Source organism: Monodelphis domestica, chromosome 5 (genome assembly GCF_027887165.1).
Source record: "Monodelphis domestica isolate mMonDom1 chromosome 5, mMonDom1.pri, whole genome shotgun sequence".
Taxonomy (NCBI): Eukaryota; Metazoa; Chordata; class Mammalia; order Didelphimorphia; family Didelphidae; genus Monodelphis; species Monodelphis domestica.
In genome coordinates this window covers 258,697,192-258,717,735 of record NC_077231.1, presented here as the reverse complement: position 1 = coordinate 258,717,735, position 20,544 = coordinate 258,697,192, and the positions used below count along the sequence as shown (strand labels likewise).

Sequence of the window (20,544 nt, the reverse complement as noted above, 5' to 3'; positions counted from 1 at the left end):
ATTGATGGAATACAATTCTGGCTCAAGTGTGGCTTAGTATTGGATCAGATCCAATTAACCCTTCTCTAATTTATTTTTAACTTGACAACTTCCCTAAAACTGTTTCCCAGCTCATCTCAAATTATAAAAACCAAAACTTGGGCTCCTGCCACCATGATGTAGAACATCATCAATTATTTGCTCCTACCCCTAACTGTGATCTTTCCTTTTCAGGCCCCCGTGGGGGCTTCCTATTTAAGAAACAATTATTGGGCTTTTTTAATGTTGCTTCTCAAACTGAAGCTTAATCATGCCACAGTAACGCAATCAAAAATTATAAAGCACTAGTTAAAAATGTTAAATGCCTCTAAGGCCACAGAAAGAATAGTTTATGGTTGGTTGGTATGTTTGTTTGAAAGGTTATGTATTTAACAAGTTTGTCCCATAATAATCACCATCCCCCAAATGCTCAGATCAGGCACCAGGGTTTATTATACTGGTCCTAATTTTGATCTTCAGCAATGTTCACGGCAATCACTTCACAACAGCAATATTAAGCCTATTGCAGCTATTGGAGGAGAGGAGAGGAGAGGAGAGGAGGTTCCTTCTACGAATTATTTGTTGTTGTTTTTTAAAGCCAAGCCAAATTGCAACTCAGGCTTAAACTATAACATTTCCCAAAATGTCTTTGTATCCCAGTTACCTAGTCAGTATGCCTTAGTGAATGCTGAAATCTCCCTCATGGCGACAATATTAGAGGGCACCAAGGCTTTGCTTTTAGCTGCATTATCTTAGATGGGTGGTGTCTGAAAACAGGCTGAGAGGCAGAGAGATGGGGCAGAATAACCTACTGAAAATTGGTTGGCTTGCCTGAAGTACAAGAACAGAAAGGATTCATTCTAGTCTGGTACTAAGGGCTAGAAATAAGATCAGTTTCATAACAGTCAAGTTTCCTTTATTGATCATTCAAATATCAATTATGACGTTTATCCTTTTCTCCAGTCAATCCTCTAATCTGCAATCCATGAAAAGCTCTGTCCATGAATAAACACACATGTATGTATATGTATGTATATGCATGGTTTCTTCATATGAAGCTGTGGCAGTACAGGGCAGTAGAAAGAGTGTTAAATTGGAATGTGAGGACCTATCTGTGTCTCTGAGCCTCAATTTTCTCATTGTCAAATGAAGACATTGGGTTTAATGACCTCTAAATTTCCTCCTAGCTCTAAATCTATGATCTTGTATTCTCAGTGTTTTTGGTGATGTCATTCTGCTAACAATCTCAAGGGTGAATCTGCTCAAGGAGCAAGATGGGGCTTTTGTACCAAGCCTAAATGTTAAGACTATATTAAAGGGGTAGCAAGGTGGCTCAGTGGATTTTGAGCCAGGCTTAGAGATGGGAAATCCTGGGTTCAAATAAAGCCTCAGACTCCTCCTATCTGTGTGACCCTGGGCAGGTCATTTAACCCCCATTGCCTAGCCCTTACCATTCTTCTACCTTGGAACCAATACACAGCATTGATTCTAAGATGGAAGGTATAGGTATAAAAAAATATATCAAAAAGGGGAACTTGACATTTCTACCAACCTTCAGATAAGTCTAGAAGTCTATAGTCTCAGCAAAGATCCATTGGCTTGCTTCTCCAGCATTGTTATTTGGTATATCAATGGACAGTGAGCAGAATTTGAATAGATAGAACAAATTTGTGCCAAATTTGAATTCTGTTGATGCTGAAGATCTTGGTATATTACAGAAGCAAGGCTTTCTTGAGTGCAAACAAGATATGGGAGGTTTCTTTTCTTTCATTGTTGACTTGGGACTTTTTTGTTTTCCTTTTGGTCCCACTTTTGATTTTACTGGTAGAAAACACCTGATAAGGAAGCTCCCACTACTGATAGGAAGCTCTGCAGCTGCTAATCAGTTTTTAGCTTTAACGAGTATCTTGCCTGAGAACACAAAGTCAACATGTGTTAGGTGTTCCTAACTTTGAGGCTGGCTTTCTACCCATTCATTATGCCATGCAGACTTTCTAGTTCATTGCTTTAGTGGAGGGCCATGGTTTAATCCCAAGGGTTATGTATCAGACAACCAGAAGGTGAGAAGATGTGTTGCATCCCACCCTCCCCATGGCAGATAATCACAAGACTTGTCTCCAACTTGCTCCCACCCAGCATTCCATAGCAAGGATTAAAATAGACCTGTGGATGCAAATCAGAATGCTCACAAATAAGTAGACAGTTAGTAAAAATTTATTAAGTGCCTACTATGTACTAGTCATTTTACTAAGTGCTGGGGTTACAAACACAGGTAAAAGACAATCTCTGCTCTCAAGAAGCAATCTCAACAAAAATTTCTAAATTGACTGCTGATAATCTGGTCAGCATATGGCCAGAGCATTTCCTCCCTTGCATTATCATGTATGTGCTTCAGAAGACAATTTTCAAAAGGAAAAATGCAATCCCTAGGGCAGAAATAATCAGCAAACATGCAAAGAGGGAGTCACCTCTATTCTCAAGCTTCACAGAGAGGAATCGATGCATGACATGACAAAGTGCAAGAATTCAAAATAAGAGTGAAGTTAATAAACAAACAAAAGAGAAACAAAACCTCCAAAATAGGTTTTAAAAAAGAGCAATGTCAAAAGAAATAAATAGTGATTAAAATAAATTAAAATCAGTATACTTAATATGCTTTCCTTCAGGTTTGCATTTATAAGTTGAACTTAATGCTTCCATGTAATATGAATTTTTAGCGAAAGTTGTTTAACCTAATAATGGCAACCAAACAGCTAACTAGTCGAGCAATTTGCCATGGTCAAACATGCATGTGAGCAAGTTCACATTGACTAAGCACACTCACGTGCAGAGTTGTTGGGATTTAATTTAAATGTACTGAATTTCTGTGACAAATTGTTTTTATTCATTTTACTTTCTCGTAATGTTTACACAGACCCTGCATTTAATAAGACTATGTTGTCAAAAACTAGAACCCAGATTGAATCCAAGAGTCTGTAACTCCAATTCTTAGAGGAGGGAAATATTAACAGTGCAAGTTGGTGGTTTGTTTTTTTTTTTAAAGAAAGTCTTCTCTTTGGGTAAATAACCTTACATCTTGAAATAAGGATATTTCTACAAGACCTTGTGTAGTTTCACAAACTGCTTTATCCTGAACGATGTCCAGAGGGTGCTTCAAAGCTACCCATCAGTTTTTTCTAGCCCTTAAAAAAGTTAAGATGAGATCCATAAGATTGATATGCCGGTCCCACGCTGGTGGGAAATCTGATTGATCCTTCCTCGAACACAATCGAGAGAAATGGAGATCATGGTACCATTGTGAACTTCAAAAGAAGAACAGAGGCTGACACTGGTCCATATGCTTCCCTCGGGCATCTGACCCCCAATTTGCTGAGCAATTGGCGCTGGGTGTGGTGGATCCTCAATCAAATGATTTAAGGTAACTTTGATCACATTACAAGAGTGGATCAACTTTAAGTTAAAAGCAACGCTGGCAACTCCCTTCTCGGTAAACTTGAAGTACCTCTGAGCGTACTGTCCAGAAGAAACCAGCTGGATCTGTTTCTCATTGGATGTGACAAGTTTGAAATCCAAAAATTTGTTCCTGACAGCTCCAGTAGGCAGGCCTGTTGCGGAAACGGTGGCTGAAAGAGCAGAGGAAACGGCAGATGGGATCCAGATGAGGCTGAATGCGCTCACGCCCAAACTGTCCCCAAAGTAGCGCACGCTACACTGGGCTGGCGAGAAAATCTCAAAATTAATCTGATCTCCAGCCTGGACTCCGACTGCCCCCGAGGCAGACAGAGAAGTGTCGCGGTAATTCACTCCCGATTTGAACGTGTTCATCAGCTCTACGTTGGTGCCATTCCTGCCGATATAAGAAATCAAGGAAAAGCCTTCTCGGACACAGGTGTGACCCATGGAATACAGAGCCTGGTGGAAAACAAACTTAATGACCCCGGCCTCGGTGAACCTTACCCCCCTTCCATCGTGAGAGAGGCTGACCATGTACGGATCCGAAATGGAACTGATTTTAAACGTAGGGCGGTAGTTGGTCTGGTAATGCATGGCCGTGGACATCTGGGCGCTCATGGCCACCGCCCCGGTGTCGTGGGACAGCCAGAACAAGCTGAGCGGACTGGTGAGATCGTACACGTTCAAGTCTTTGCTTCGGTTGCAGAACTGATTTGGGCTTCTCAGGAACACCGCCAGGGTCTGACTCGGTTCCACTTCGGCCGCGCTACTTAAGCTGGCGCTCTGGAAGTACTTTCCTTCGGGCTGTTCTAGACGAACTCCGCTGAGCTCAGCCCCCTCCTCGCTGCTATTTGACTTGAGGGAGAGCTGGAGGAAATTCCTACAGTTGTGTTTCACGGCAAAGTTGAGGTCAATCCAGAGTAGGCCATGCTGCCTGAAGACCAGTTTGCTGTCCTCCACGAAGGCAATATCGAATTTCCTCTTCCCTTTTAGCTTAAGGTCCAAACCGGGATAGACCTGGACCGAGGCAGACTTCGCGGAGGGCAGCTGTAGATCCGCAGCCCAAGACTTAGTGAGCTGGGTTTCCATGGCTGCTGAGCACACCGTGTCACTGACTGCGGAGCAGGGGAGAGCCACCATGCCATCATCACACTCCCAACAAGCCTGGCATTCTTGTATTTCCCTATTGAAGAAGTAACCATCCCCACAAAAGCCGAGGGCGGCGTCCTTCTCTGCGATGCCCAGGCATCGGAAGCCACCTGTTTGGAGGGAAACATAGGATTGACTTTGGGAATTTTTTAAAATGGCTTATAGTTTAGATAATGCGAGTTCAGAGTTTGGCAAAAGAGCGTCAATCAGGTGAAATGGTGGTCATTTGAAATGCTCCACCAAAATAAAGGCTTTAAGTGAGAAGGGAAAATAGTGCATGGAGGACGATCTCTTCTGCAGAAACGTTCTGATTTCAACCACTGTACAGTTTAGCTGTTTGCATTATGAACTCAAAGCAACGTTTGCTGGAGCTTAATCCCCCAAAAGTCCCATCTAGGATACTATCAAGCTTTCTGGGTAGGTAGTGAGGTCTCTCACTTCAGTTCTATTTGAGTAAAGGCTGGGTAAACATCAATCAACCAGTTAACAAGTATTAAGTACCTACTGTGTACTAGGCACTCTGAGAAACACTGCAGATACTAGTAACAGGAATAAAGCATCCCTAGTCACAAATGAGTTTACCTTCTGGCACAGGAAAAAGATTGGTCTAGACCCATGATGGTGAACCTTTTAGAGGGGACAGCTAAGTGGTGTGGTAGATAGACAGTCAGACCTGGAGATGGGAAGTCCTGGGTTCAAATTTGACCTTAGACACTTCCTAGTTGTGTGACCCTGGGCAAGTCACTGACCACCCCACCCCCCATTGCCTAGTCTTTACCACTCTTCTGCCTTGGAACCAATATAAAAGATTAATTCTAAGATGGAAGGTAAGGGCTTAAAAAAAAAAAAAAGATTTTAGATACCCGATGTAGTGCCCCACCACCCAAGAGACCAAGTGCTATGCCCTCCCCTTTCCCCATACTGGGGAAGGAAAAAGGGAGGGGAATGGCTTGGAGCTTTGCTCAGGGAAGGGAGTAAACATTTCCATTGGACTGCTGGGCAGAGAGGTGGGGAGGCATGGTGGAGAGGGGAAAGGGAGCAGCTCTGCCTGAGTTCCTCTACCTTTCTACTAACTCTGGTGGGCAACAGCTGAGGTACCCACAGAGAGTCTCTGTGTGCCATCTTTGGCACCTATGTCACAGGTTCACCATCATGGGTCTAGACTCTAGAGTGTCTAGGATCCCTTCCAAAAATAATAATGCGTGGCATTGTTCATATATGTGATGTGTGTTTGTATGTAAGTCCAACAAGGACTTCTAATAGAATATAGAAATCATTAGTTATATACAGAATAGAATTCAAAGAAAACATAATGCTACTCAAATCCTCATATGGACAATAAGATAAAAAATGTAAATGCCTCTTGAATAAATTAACAAGATAAAGTACTTTCAGTTTTCTCTTTTTCATTAGTGCCCCATATAACTTCATCATAGAGTAAAATGAAGTATTAGGCAAAGACTTAATTTTTCATTCCTTAGTGAAAGCACAAGGGATACTGAAGCCTCAATTAGGTGACCCAAAAGACTCATTTGTCTTTTGGCTCTCATTCTGTTAAATAGCTCATAAGCCAGAGGCCAAGATTTCAATTCCAAATACAGAAGTAATGTAGTGTTTTCCTCAAGAAAAGCCCAATGCCAAAGCTGAGGGTAAGAACAAGGCAATGTCACGGAAACAATTTCTATTGTTGGCTAATTGAAGAATTAGGACAAAAGCATCTGAAACCAAAGTCTTAAAAGAACCATCAGATGTTTCTTAACCCAACAGTGATTCCACCATAATTCAGTGCAAAAGATACTCATATCCTCCTCTCTGCTTTTTACCTATTAATTTCTATTTTCACTCAAAGTGTTCCAAAGTACACCATTACTTTTCTCCTGAAAAACTCAGAGCCTTCTTTTCTCATACTGTCAAACTAGCAAACTAATGAAAAGTAGGAAATATTTAGCTTCTAACCAAGCCAAATTCTCCTTCAGATATTATATAAAGGCCCAGTCTTTTGAATAGTAGATACTAATTTCTTCTTCTCACAAAATCTCATTCAAAGTCTAAATCTAAATCCATAGTAGTAAATTTCAATGAAGCTTTCTAATTCTATCTCAAATAAATCTGCGTTTGCCTCCCTGGCAAATGATCCAATTCAAAAAGGATTTATCTAGCCTTTAATTTATGTAGGTGCTTCAGATATAAAGATGAAACAAAAGGAAAAAAAAGTTCCCTTGGAGGAGTTTATATTCTATGAAAGATTGCAAATAGCCTACACATAGAACAAATCTTTAAATTGAGCTAATTAGGTAATAAGATGTCTTCCTCCAAATTCAAGTATCTATATCTCAAATATCTCTTGTTGGGGGGTCCCAAGGCCCTTATATTTTGGGGGTGAGGAAGGAAATCACAAAATCAAAGGGGCCTCAAGCTATCAACTGATTTATTCCTCTACCTTATAAATAATTTGGTAAATAATCCATAAAAGGTAGCTAGCTTTTTTTCCTATAAAATTCTTCAGTATTTTATTTCAATGTATTACTGATCCTAGTAAACAAACTTTTACTTTACATCCAATCTCACAATTTCTCACTTTAATAGTATTCTTTCCCCCTCCCTTCACCTTTTTTTTTTGGACCTATCCATATAAGGAACCCTTCCCCAACCAATTGAAAGTGGCACTTTCTATGCAAATTAGAGACTTAGACAACTACTTCAGACACCGAGAGGTTAAGTAATTTGCTCAGGGTCACACAGTTAGTCTGAGTCTGAAGGAGGACTTCAGCCCAGCTGAGGAAAGTGCTTTGCAAACCTTAAAGCACTATAAAAATGTGAGTCATTTTTATTATTCAGTCTTCTGTAGGCAGAGAGAATACTGAACAGCATTCTCCTCTTAGAAACTCTTCATGTATTTGGACACAATAATCGAGTGACTGCATGGCTTTCTCTTTCCCAAACTAAGAGCCCCTCCATCCTTACCTGCAAACTCCTACCCCAACAGTTCTCCTTGCAAGGCAACAGTGAGGAGGTACAGCTCATTAAAAGAAAAGTTGAAGATGTCAGATGTTTGTTCCACAATTCATGGAGCTTAGGTGCATGATTATGCAAAGAGAAAAAAACTCCAGCAAATCTGAGCTCTGTTTAATTATGATAGTATGTGATGTACCTGGAGGGACAGGGACAGAACAGAAGGACAGAAGGCGAGTTAATAGAAAGAAAGCGGGAAGGGGAGAGAGAGAGGGAGAGAGAGAGAGAGAGAGAGAGAGAGAGAGAGAGAGAGAGAGAGAGAGAGAGAGAGAGAGAGAGAGAGAGAGAGAGGTTTGTGTATGTGTTGTTGTTTCTTCTCCGGATCATTTTACAGTTGAGGAAACTGAGGCCAACAGGCTTAGGTGACTTGCCCAGAGTCACACAGCTAATATCTTGAGGCCAGATTTGAGCTCAAGAAGAGAATTCCTGACTCCAGGCCCAGCACTCTATCCACTGAATCACATAGCTGCCCACATATATGTGCACATGCTATTGATAAATAATAAATATATACACTATTGAGAAGCAGAGACAGAAGCCAAGAAGGCATGAATGAGGGTCCTACTTCTGACCCAAACTGGCTGTGTGACCCTGAACAAGTCACCCTCAGTATTCTAGTATACTCTACAGCTCCATACTCAGTACACTGTACAACTCTCTCTAAGTTACAGAAAAGGTACCTAGCCACATTAGAAGAAGGAATTTCCTCCCCTTGTGACATTTAAAAGAGTTAAAATTAGTAGGAGGCCTTAAGCTGTGGCATTTAAAGGAGTGGATGCCATAAACTGTAAGAGTTAAAATGGTTGAAGTCATAAACTGTAGTGAGTTAAAATAGTGGAAGATATAAATTGTGGCCGCTAAAAAAGTGAGTGAGTAAATTGTGACCACAGGAATTATGTTTTCACTGCAATGTCTTGTTTCAAAATCAATATAAGGTGGTCACCAGGGAAATATTCCCAATTATGAAATATACCCAAGTTAACTGGGTTTTATAGAGATTTTAATTCATACAAATGAGGAATTAAAGAAAGAGAGAAAGAGAGAGAAAAGGAATTAATGAGAAAGGGATAAGCCGGCCCTGGCCAGTCCTGGCCAACCCAGGCCTAAGCCCTAAGAGAAAAGATCAGTCAGTCCTTAATCACTCACCACAAGATCTGCCCAAGCAAGGAATCTAGTGACACCAGGCCAGCTCCATCTCAGCTGACTTCACCAGCTTATCTTGAAATTTCTCAGACTTGTGAATGTTAAGAAATTCCCCATTGGGGAATTCTCCACTGGAACAATTCCCTACTAGGAACATTCCCCATTTAAAATGTGAGAACTCTACTTGGATCAGAAATGGGAGGACCTCTACTCCACCCGTACTTAAGACTGCTTTAGGGGAGAAAACTCCTTGCTGAACAATGGAAAGTACTTAAACCCATACTTAAGCCATGCCTATTTTTAGAAAGGGGTACTAAGTGCCTATTAAAGGTCAGGCAACTTGTAAACTTGCCAGGACAAAAAAGTGAGAAACTTACTCAGAGATTCTAACCTACTCAGGGCTGGATTACTAAAAGGATTAATCTACTCAGCTGTGAATTCAGAATGGGCTGTCCATTGGAAAACGTCTACAGTGATTGGTAGATGTAAGAATTCAGGGGAGGTGACAAAGGAAAAAATTCCCTATATAAGGAAAAGAAAAAGTCTCTTGAAGACGGTCAGAAGAATCCCTCTTTGGAGAAGGATGGCTGACTGAACTGGTGTCTAGAATCCTTGCTTGGACAGATCTTGTGGTGAGTGATTAAAGACTGACTGATCTCTCTCTCTTAAGACTCAGGTCTGGGCCATGTTGGCTTAAGGCCCTTCATACTTATTCCTTTCTTTCTCTTTCTCTCTTTCTTTAATTCCTCATTGTATTATAAATTAAATTCTCTATAAAACCCAGTTGACTTGGGTAGATTCATGATTGGGAATATTTCCCTGGCAACCACCTTAAATATTTGATTTAAAACAAGACACTGTGGTGAAAACATATTTTCTGCGGTCATAATTTACTCACCCACTCTTATATCTACTACAATTTATATCTTCCACTATTTTAATCACTACAGTTTATAGCCTTCAACCATTTTAACTCTTACAGTTTAAGGCCTCCCACTCTTTTAAATGCCACACCCTAGAGGCTCCCTATCACAGTGAAATCACAGGTCCAAGCCTGTCCCTATGTCTTCTATTACAGGGAGGTATCCCCATGCATATACCCATACATTCCTTCCCCAAAAGCCCTATATTCGGTACAGTATATATACAAGTTGCCCCCAAAGTCTCAGTGCCATTTTAAGCATTAAAGTCTGTGTGTATATATTGCTAGTAGGGATAACTTTATCCTTTTAGCTTGATCTCCAGGGCTTATCAAAGTGTCTAGCTCATGTAGAATAGGCACTTAATAAATGCTTGCTGATTGACTTATTGGTGGTTACTCAGTCTTTAAGCTGTTCAAGCTATTCAGGGCATTATGGTTTGGTGTGGTTTGGTTTGGTTTTTTCAGAATACCCCGACTTATCTATAATAATGAGGAAGAAGAATGGTATGAGCCATCAAAAATTCCTAACAATCACAATCATTTTGGTTTGGCTTAGGAAGGCAACTAGTTCTTCTTCTCAATTATATTTCCCTTAGGATCATATTGAAATTACTTTGCCTTCCCTGAAGATACACAGGATGACGGTTGAAGGAAGGCTCCCACAAGCATTCGCAGTAGCAATGAGAAGACAATTTGGAATCACAAGTTCCCTTCGGCCAATCTCCACAGTAGATCATTCACACGCAATCAAAAGTGCTTAAAATGTGTGATACTAATTTGAAAATACCTGGGTTTCCCCCCCTCCCCAATCTGTCACACACAGGGATATACAAAGGAAATACAGTCCACAAAAGATTACCTGGGGTATTCAGGCATTTTATTCTTTCACCACAAACATTTGGTAATTCAGTGCATTCATCTCTGTCCTGCAAAAGAAAATAATCCCATTTTATAAATATTACCGATATTAATGCAGGATATAAATACTTTATAATGTTGATTCGTTTTAAAAATAAATTTGTTTTGAAAGAAGCATATAATGTAATACCAAATTACAGTGAGAAAAAGAACTTTAAAATGAAAACAATATTCATTAGTCATGTTTTGTTTATACATTCAGAAATGGAACATATATACAGGTTGTCCCAAATGTTTTAGTGCAGTTTTCTGTTATTTCAAACTTAAAATTTTAAATTAAAACTTAAAATTCTGCTATTAAAAACTTATAGTTGTTTTTTATCTGGAATTTATACTTGTGGAATTTGTGCTGGAAACTTATGTCTGGAACTTATATCTAGAAAGTTTTGTCAGGAGGTCCTAAAACAAATTTGCCAAATAAGCAACAAATCTGGACCTACTAAAGAATTGTACATCAACTGTCCAAAAACTACCCTAAAACCAAGAAGACAATATACAAAATGACCATAACAATGTAAAATGAAAACATTAGGTAACACCAGAAATCAGAATAAATGCAATAGGGAAAGGTAGGTGGCTCAGTGGATAGAGAATCAGGCACAGAGAGAGGAGGTGCTGGGTTCAAGTCTGACCTCACATACCTCTTAGGTATTTGACTCTGAGCAAGTCACTTCATTCCAATTACTTTGCCCTTATTGCTCTTTTATCTTGTAACCAATACTTAGTATTCATTCTAAGACAAGGTAAGATTTAAAAAGAAAAAAAGTACAATGACCTATCTTGGTTTTTGAGGACTAATGATGAAACATGCTCTCTCTCTCTTAGGACAAAAGTGGTAGACTCCACAGTCTATGAAATGTTTGAAATGTTATATACGTAATCAGATACAGTTGCTGTGTCGGTTGGTTTTTCTATTAGAACAGAAAGTTCTGAGGTGAAGAGAAGAGATGCCAGGACATGACTTTAATTGTTTAAATGCATTACAAGATCCTTGAAAAATATCACTAATTATAATTTATAAAAGTATAATGTTTTACCTGACAAATGCGGTCAGTGTTTGCAGAACATTCAGACATTTGGAAAAATCCAGCAGGGCAAAGAGTGCATTTTTCACACTGAGAGGGTGTCTTCTGGAAATTGCAAAATTCATCACTTTCACAAAGGCCACAGTCCAGTGAAGTTTCTCCCACATCAATCATTTTTGCATCAACTTCAACTTTATGCACAGAGTACGACTTTTGCAGATGATTTCTGACCTGGTTCTGAAGTCCTTGAAGATGAGTTTGAAAGTAACGCTGGATGTCCTCCTGCAAATTCTGGAATGACATTTGTTTTACTGTGTCAAAAAGCATGCTGTACTGGACCTTAATGAGATTCATTTGCTCGTACATTTTTTTCTGTTGTTCTAGGATTTCTCTTTGCTGGCTAATCAGTGTGTTCTGTTGCTCAGTGAGTTTGTCCTGCAAATCAGCAATTACTTTCTGCTGGTTTTTTAACATCTCAACAAATTTTTCTTGTCCTTTAGCAAGCTGCAGTTGCAGGATAAGTGCATCTTCAGAAGGAACCTCATTTTCTCCTGTAACACAATGCAAAAAATGACTACATCTCGTATTATTGCTCTTAGTTCTCTGTTTTAGTAGAAATAATATTGAAATGTTAAGTTGTCATGATGAATGTGATATCAATGCAAAATGCTGGTTATTTTAATAATCAGACATCTACAAGTGGAAGAAAAGTCATATATCATATTATAAACAAAATCTTCCGATAGCAACCCAAATCCTAGGTTCTATTCCTTTATTCTGCTGTGCAAACCTGAAATTATTTATGGAAGGCTTTACATTCTCAAAATCAACTAATATTTTAGAAATGCAAATAGTAAGCTTTGGCACAGACAAATAATAGGAACAGAAGAAGCAATATGGTAGAGTGGAAAGTGCCCTAGCCAAGGAACTGAAAGATTTCAGGGTGGTCCACATTCGAGTCTTTATTGTTCAGTTGTTTTTTTCAGTCCTGTCCACTCCTTTCTGACTCTGGTTTCAAATCTGGCCTCAGACACTTCCTACCTGTATGACCCTAGAGAAGTCATTGAATTCCTATTGTTTCACCCTTACCACTCTTCTGCCTTGGATCCAATACACAGTGTTGATTGTAAAACAGAAGGTATGGGTTATTTTTAATTCACTTTGATGAAATCATGATGGCTTTTATTTTTGGTCATAACATCCACACAAAGAATCAATTGCTTGGTAGTTATTTCTATGAGTTATGAGTGTAATGAGAGCTTTACACAATCTGAGGGGTTTTCTTGGCAAAGATATGAGAGTGGTTTGCCATTTCCTTCTCCAACTCATTTTACAGATGAGGAAATGAAGATAAACAGGGTTAAGTGACTAGCACAGGATCACAGAAATAGTAAGTGTCTGAGGCTGGATTTGAGCTCATGTCTTCTTGATTCTAGCTAGGCATTCTACCCACTGCATCACAGAGCTGCCCCAATCAACCAAGCAGTCAAAGTATATGCTATGGAAGCAGCATGGAAGGAAGTAGAACTATGGAGCCAAATTAGCCTAGTAAATAGTAGCTCTGGGATGTTGTAGCCCTCTTTGGGAACAAGAACTATTCTCATTTTTGTCTTTGTGTCCCCAATATCTAGGACAATGCCTCCCATATAGAAAGAGCTTAATAAATGCTCACTGAAATGAAAGGCTGTATCAGTATTTTTGTATGAGGTTCCATAACCTTTTTCCAGAGAAATGAGCCAAGTACATTCAGTATACCACTCTCGGTTTCCTCTACTGTCACCCATATTATTATTATCCTTATTATCTTATTATTTAGCTCTCTGCAATATCATAAGTCCTTTGATGTCTATAATCTAGGAAAAGCAAACTACACACACAAGTGGAGTAAAATTAGCCTCCTCCCCCCCCCCAAAAAAAAGATTTAAAGAGACTCCCATCAGATATGCTTTGGAAATTCTAGAAAAAAAATTTTTTTAATGATTGGTTTTTTTCCACCAGGGGACTTTTTCGTGAAGCTGAAGTTCCATTCAACTAGTCTCAACACATACTTCTTGCTGAAATTACTTCGGCCCCAGCATTCTGAGGACTCACCAGACTTGAGGGCAATAATGCTTACTAGAATATCAAAGCAGGCAATTGGGGAACATGGGTTCCCATTACAGAGACCCTTAAAAATATGCCTCCAAATTCCTCAGCTTATGGGAAGCCCTCACCACACCCATAACTCATGGAAATAGCCACCAAGTAATTGATTCTTTGTGTGGATGCCATGACCATTCATAGAAGTAGTCATGATTTCAGGAAAAAGAAAGGGGGAATAATTAAAAACCCTTATCTTCTGTCATAGAATCAATGCTGCATGTTGGTTCCAAGGCAGAAGAGAGACAAGGGCTTGGCAAGGGGGGTAAAGTGACTTGCCCAGAGTCACACAGCTAGGAAGTGTCTGAGGCCAAATTTGAAACCAGGACCCTCTGTCCCTGGACCTGGCAAGAAAGTGAATTTCTAACAAAACTTTTTTTTTTAAGTAGCTTTCAGGGAATCCTAGAATTAGATGTGAACCCAAAGGCCATCCAGTCTGACCTGAAACTAACCAAGAAATCCCTCTATGATATCCCCAAGAAGTAGTCATCCAGCTTGAAAAATTCTAGGTATAGGGAACCTGCTATCTCCTAAAGCAAACCCATTCCAATCTTGGAAAGACCTAGCTGTCAGGTTGTGTTTTCTTATAGTAAACCTAATCTTGCACCTCCCCCAAACTACTTCTCTTAGTTTTGCTCTCTAGGGTCAAAAGAACAATTCTAAGTACTTTTCCACACAACTATCCTTCGTATATTTGAATCATGTGCATTTCCTACATCTTTTAGTCTACTGGTTAAAGGTGTTCAAGCCAGAGCCAGTGTGGAACAGCGGAAAGAACATCAGAACCTGAACTTGATCACTGACTGCTACCATTGAGAATCTGGAGGGAATAACTTAATTTTTACTTTTAGAAGACTAGGTCTCCCTCGCTGTCCAGGCTGGAAGTGCAGAGCCCAATCTCACTCTGTTATTAGCATGACCTGCTCCATCTCCGACCCAAGTCTAGTTTACCCCATCCTTGGGCAACATGGTGCCCCATATGAAGGTGAAGCTGTGTAATTGCTTAGCCTTCCCTAACTCAGAACTCCAGGATCCACCACCTTCAGCATCCCCAGTAGCTTGGATTCCAGGTATGCATCACCATGCACCATTGCCACAACTTAATTTGACAGACCATATATAGAGATTTTTTTTTATGTTCAGAAAATATAACGTCTCTGTACCGATGGACCAGTCATCCCTAGAGTCCTAATCTCCCTCAACAAGGCATCAACCCCAGAATTGTCCTTCATGAAAAAAATGAGGCTTGTGGTAGAAATCACCTTTAAACTTAACTCTAATTAAGAATTCCCTTGGTATGAACACTGTTTTCAAAAATAAATACAAACAAGTGAGTGTGTTTGCCAGGAGCATTCCTCTAAACCCTTTTATCTTTACATAGCACTGAAACATTCTGGTCAAATTAATTTTCTGGAACACCCCTCCTTCCTTCTCCCTTAATAAGGCGTCTAGGCTCCTTCATTTGAGCAAAACCACTGCAGAACACAGCAATTACTGCCTGGAACACAGCCCAGCTTATTTTAATTAATCCAGGGGAAAAGGATGCCCAAAGATTGCTCAGATTAATTTTTTCTGGATTTAGAAGCATAATTTAATAATTTCTATTCACTTTTACTTTCCAAAGTTCTATATTCAAATTCAATTACATTTTTCCATGCTCTCCAAATAGAATTTTCATGCTGGAAGCATTCTTAAGCATCACTTATTCCAGCTCAATCATTCTAGAAATGATGGTGCTAGAAAATATAGGGCACTCAGTTACTTAGAGACTGGAAAAGGATTAAAACTCATATCTCCTGGATCAGCCTAGTGCTCTCAAACTGTTTTTGCTTCTATTAGTAAAACAAGTTCACTGACTAAAAATTGTATTATTGTTGTTGTTTTTCAGTTGTGTCCTACTCTTCATAACCTCACTTGGGGTTTCTTGTCAAAGATATTGGAGTGGTTTGTCATTACCTTCTCCAGGGGATTAAAGCAAACCAAGGTTAAGTGACATGCTTAGGGTCACATAGCTAGTACCTGAGGTCAGATTTCAACTCCTGTCTTTTTTACTTCAGGCCTGATACAATCTACTAAGCCACCTAGCTATCACCAAAAATAGGCTTAAAAAGCAAAGGAATGTTAAATGAGAAATCTGGGTTCTAGATTCTAGTTCCATTCCATTAGTTGGCTTATTTATATCTACCAGATGGAAGAATCTTCTAGCTGTAAAATAGGTTATAACTTTTTCATGCTTATATCAATAGGATATTCTATAATTGATATTCAAAAATATTCCAGAAATTGGAAACCTGGAGCATAATAAGAAAATAAATATTTGAAAGAGGTTTATAAATAGTGAACATAATAATAAAAATTAAAACATAAGGTAGCAATACCAGAAACTATTAAAAAATAACTGATATTAAAATGGTGCTTTAAATTTTATAAATTTTAATTACACTATCTTACCCTGTAAAGTAAGTTCTACACGTAATCTCTCCATTTTGCAAATGAGGAAACTGAGGTTCAAGAAGGTTAATGATTTGCCCATGGTAGCCAGCTATTGGGTAGCTAGTAATAGCTGGAATGCCTGGCCTAGAGTCAGAATGATCTGATTTCAAATCTAGCCTCAGACACTTACCAGCTCTGTGACCCTGTGCCAGTCACTTAACCCTGTTTGCCTCAGTTTCCTCATCTGAAAGATGAGCTGGAGAAAGAAATGGCAAGCCACTCCAGTATCTTTGCCAAGAAAACCCCAAATGGGATCATGAAGAGTTGGACATAACTAAAAAATGACCGAACAACAAAACCCAGCTATCAAGTGTAAAGAAAGGAGTTAAACCCCTGTTTTAATGACAGAGGCAGCTTTGTAGCTTAATGTTACCAGGAGACTCTGATGGAATTACAGCCTTATTAAGTAAATTGGCTGCACCTTACATACTGAATGACGCATATGGGTCTGATACATAGCTTTACAAATGACTACCATTTTTAGCATCATATGTAAAATGGGGAACATGTGACCCTCTAACCAAGGAATAAAGCATGTAATTCTGAGCAAAGAAAGAAAGAAAAGAGTTAACCCACTTCTGCAAGTTTTGGAGTCTTCTTATATTATACTATATAACCTCTGCAGATGATAAAAGGCTAAATGTGGAAGAGTAGTATAAAGGGGGAGAAAAACAGGAGTCTTCAGGAGGAGAGGTTGGAACCTTTCTATGTCTAATGATTACCTTCTCTTACAGCCTTGAGCATGTAATTGAGGGTAATAGAAGTGTTCAAAGAAAGATTACGACTACAAAAAGGCAAAATCAAGCCTTCCATTTAAAATGTGGCATAGAATATACTTTATGTTGCTACATCAAAATCTTTTTTAATAAGTTGATTACCTCCCCTTCAGCTCAAATACTAAAAAGAATAAAATACAAAATCCTAACTCAGCATGGCAGTTAAAGCCCTCCACGATAAGGAGGGCATATCGTTCCAGGGTTACGTATTCCATTCTCCCTTCAGTACTTTCCATTCCAGTCAAATTGGCCTGAGAGCAGTTGCTCAAATGGCCCTCCATCTTCTGCCTCCATGTCTCTGTCCAGATTTCCTCTTCACTGGCCTGTCTCCTGGAATCCTTACTTTTCAGTAAAGCACAGCTCTGACGCCACCTACCTAAGAGAAGACTTTCCTATCGCCACCTCCTCCCTTGAAATTACTTTTTATATTCTGTGTATTTATTTAGTTGTTGCATTCACATACACTAATAATATAAACTCTTTAAGGGCAGGGATGGCTTAATTTTTTTGTCTTTGTATCTCCAAAGACTTGCATGTAGCTGTTAAATTGAAAGAAAAAAAAATAGTCCTGGCTGTGGTAAATCCTTGAATATATTAATAGTTGACTCTAAATGTTTCTGTGGCTTTCTTCTCTGTGTGATGCAGTGGATAGAGCTAGGGACCTGGAATTGGAAGCTCTGGGTTCGGCTTCAGCTTCATACTAGCTAAGTGACCTTGATGAAATCACTTAATCTCCATTTGCCAACAAATCTCCAACTGTAAAAATGGGGGAGATAGTTCCTACCACAAATGAGGCAATATTTACACGATGCCTGGCACACAGTAGGTGCGATATAAATGTTAACTATCACTAACACAAGTATGGCAGGTATTTTTTGGACCAGCTTTGTGATTTTAATTCTGCAATGAAGTCCCAGTGAAAGGGCTCTTTCAACCACAGCAGAGAGGCAATGTATATTCTTATGAAATTGCCTAGGGAATTGAACAATTCAGTGTCTGGTCCAAAAATCACATAGCTAGTAGAAAAGGTGAAGCATGAATCCAGGGCTTCTGGCTTTTGATGTTAGCTCTTGCCATATCATCATTATATGCCTCTAACCGCTTCAGGGAGCATAGATTAGTGAGTTGCGATCGTGATTCTGGTTTTACAAAAGGAGAAACTGAGCCTTACTAAGAATGTAAATGACTTCTTCCGAGTCAGACAATGAGAAAGTGAAGGCAATTCCACCAGGCCTGTAGTCTCCCTCTCCTGTGCTGCGATCCCCTCCCCAACCCACCTGGCCTGATGTCGCAGGTGAGCTGCACGCCCAGGCCTGCGCCCCCTAGGTCAGGGGCGGGGTGGGCCAATTCTGGGGTCACCTCCCCGATGAACTGCGCGGCTCGCTCGTTGACCCGGACCAAGGTGGGTTCTTCTGGCCCTAGTCCGGTCCCCGCGCAGCCTTCGCCCTGTTGCTGGAAGACAGGGACCCGGCCGCCGGCGGCTCTGTGTTTCTGGCGCGCCAGCCTCAACGGAGGGAGCCGACACTCCAGCCCCTTGCAGTCCCGGGAGCCCGGAGTAGAGGAGTTAGGAGCCCCGACGGCGGCTTCACAGACGGCTCCGGCAGCGCACGCGACCATCGGCTCCAGGGCGCCCCTGGCGGCGGCTCGGTCTGGCTGCGGCTTGGGGTCTACGGGGGCGGCCCGGGGCTGGGCAGAAGAGATGGAAGAGGAGGCGGGGTCCGGGGCTGGTTGTACCGGCTGCTTGACCTGAGCTTGGCTGCGGCCTGCCGAGGCGCTGTGCAGGAAGGAGCGCGACGGCCGGCCAGCTCTCCCCGGGCAGCGAGCTCCTCCCGGCTGCAGACACGAGGGTTTGGGCTGTGGAGGTTCGGGATCCCCTCCACCGCCGTCGCCGCCGCACGCGGGGCCCCGGCACAGGTCTGCACCGCCCCCTCCTAGCAAGAGAAAGCAGAGGCCCAGGTAGCCGTAACACCTCCCACCGGCGCAGCCCCCGGGCCAGCTCCGCCGCACTTCCCGCATGGTGGGCACCTGAAAGAGAAAACAGAGAGACTACGGATTCATCCACTAACCAAACGACCGCGAAGGGCGCGGCTTCCCCAACACTCACCCAGAGCCCTTCCAGCTGCTGGCCTCTCCTTAAGGACCAGGGTTTGGCCAAGCAAGTCTTCAGAATGACCTTGGCCTCCAGTGCAGTCGGCCCCGCTTGCTAGGAGTTTGCAAGTCGTCGGGCGCAAGGCACCAAGCTGGAGAAATTGCAGCGCCGTTCTGAGCCCCTCACAACGTCTGGAGATGCACCTCTTGCCAATTCCCTCATCCAGGCCAGGGCGGCCCTCACAAGAGCCGGGTCCCTTTGCCCCAGTGCTCACCCCAAACCTAGGAACTTCTGGTGACCGAGGCTAACTTCATGCATCCCTCCATCACCTCTAACAATCTTTGTTTGCATGTTTGCTCACTTGTTTTTTTTACCTGAGCAGAGGAGCAGAGGGAACGGCCAGGACAGGTTCTTGTAGCTGTTGAGAATCTGCTGGGTCCAAACAGTGATAAAGGATGGGAGAGTCAAGTTTCCTCTTGCAGCAGCCTCGGTGACCGATCTACTGAGAAAGGCTGGCAGGGGGATGTGTAACATGTGTAACATTCCTAAGACTTCTTTAGCATCAGATTTCCCAAGCACCTCCCTTTAACCCTATAAACCCCAAGCCCACATGTAAGGTTTGGAAGGCATCAGAAAGAAACCCGCTCCATCCCAGGAGGTATTGCGAAGGCACGACCTTCTTAAAACAAACTTGCTGCTGAGTATATTCCCAAAACAAACCCTGAAACTCTTCAAATGAGGCTGCAGTTTTCCTTTAGAGACCTGCTCACGTTGAAATACAAGGCAGAAAGTGGGAGACCAAAACTGAAAGGACTGATAGCAGTTGTATTTCTCCTTCTGAATCCTGTTTCTCTCGAGGTCCTAACACTGGACCCCTTGAAAAATACTTATATTTGTTGAATATATGACTGAATGAATCATTGTACTTAATGATCTGTTAGAAAGCCTATGTCAACAATATTTTTAAAAACTTTCCAGAACTGGCCTTCTATATCATTTAAATATCTTATGTTCCATGAAAATAAAGAGATGGAAATGTTTTCAATACAATACAATAAATTAGGTTCTCTAGTAATCCATTTTCTTCATCTCCTTTATAAAGAAAGAATATCAATTATTATGAGCATAGTAATCTTTCTGTAAGTGTTCATAGAAAAAAAATCAATGAAGCCCATTAAACAATGATCCATGAGTCCATGATCACTGAGTTAATTGACATCTTTCTCTGAAACTTTAGAATAAAAGGAAGAAATGTGGAAATCAAGATTTTTCCCTAGGTTTTTCCTTTTATTAAATATGCATAAGTAAATTATAAATATATTTCAAATGAATTCCACAATTTAAGGTCAAACAATTACGGTTTCATTTCATGAAGGCCTTGTAAAACTAAACAGAAATCAAACATCT

The 20,544-nt window shown here is 40.9% G+C and overlaps 1 protein-coding gene across 1 annotated transcript; it reads right to left on the bottom strand.

Annotated features, from left to right (window-relative positions):
- Positions 1 to 2,214: 2,214 nt before the first annotated feature.
- Positions 2,215 to 19,828, bottom strand: LOC103093635 (uncharacterized). Its single transcript, XM_007504846.3, has 5 exons — positions 19,512 to 19,828; positions 18,326 to 19,073; positions 11,653 to 12,191; positions 10,557 to 10,623; positions 2,215 to 4,730 (listed from the first exon to the last, which is right to left on the bottom strand). Exons 2-5 carry the CDS (start codon positions 19,062 to 19,064, stop codon positions 3,211 to 3,213), a joined length of 2,865 nt encoding a protein of 954 aa, XP_007504908.2. The 5' UTR covers positions 19,065 to 19,073; positions 19,512 to 19,828; the 3' UTR covers positions 2,215 to 3,210.
- Between the last annotated feature and the right edge of the window lie 716 nt (positions 19,829 to 20,544).

Excerpts from the sequence above, each read along its gene's own strand:
- LOC103093635 (XM_007504846.3), bottom strand. The coding sequence starts at position 19,064 with ATGCGGGAAGTGCGGCGGAGCTGGCCCGGGGGCTGCGCCGGTGGGAGG. Across the intron at positions 12,192-18,325 it reads CACCTGCGACATCAGGCCAG|GAGAAAATGAGGTTCCTTCT; the intron begins GTGGGTTGGGGA and ends ATTGTGTTACAG. Across the intron at positions 4,731-10,556 it reads AAAATGCCTGAATACCCCAG|GTGGCTTCCGATGCCTGGGC; the intron begins GTAATCTTTTGT and ends CCCTCCAAACAG.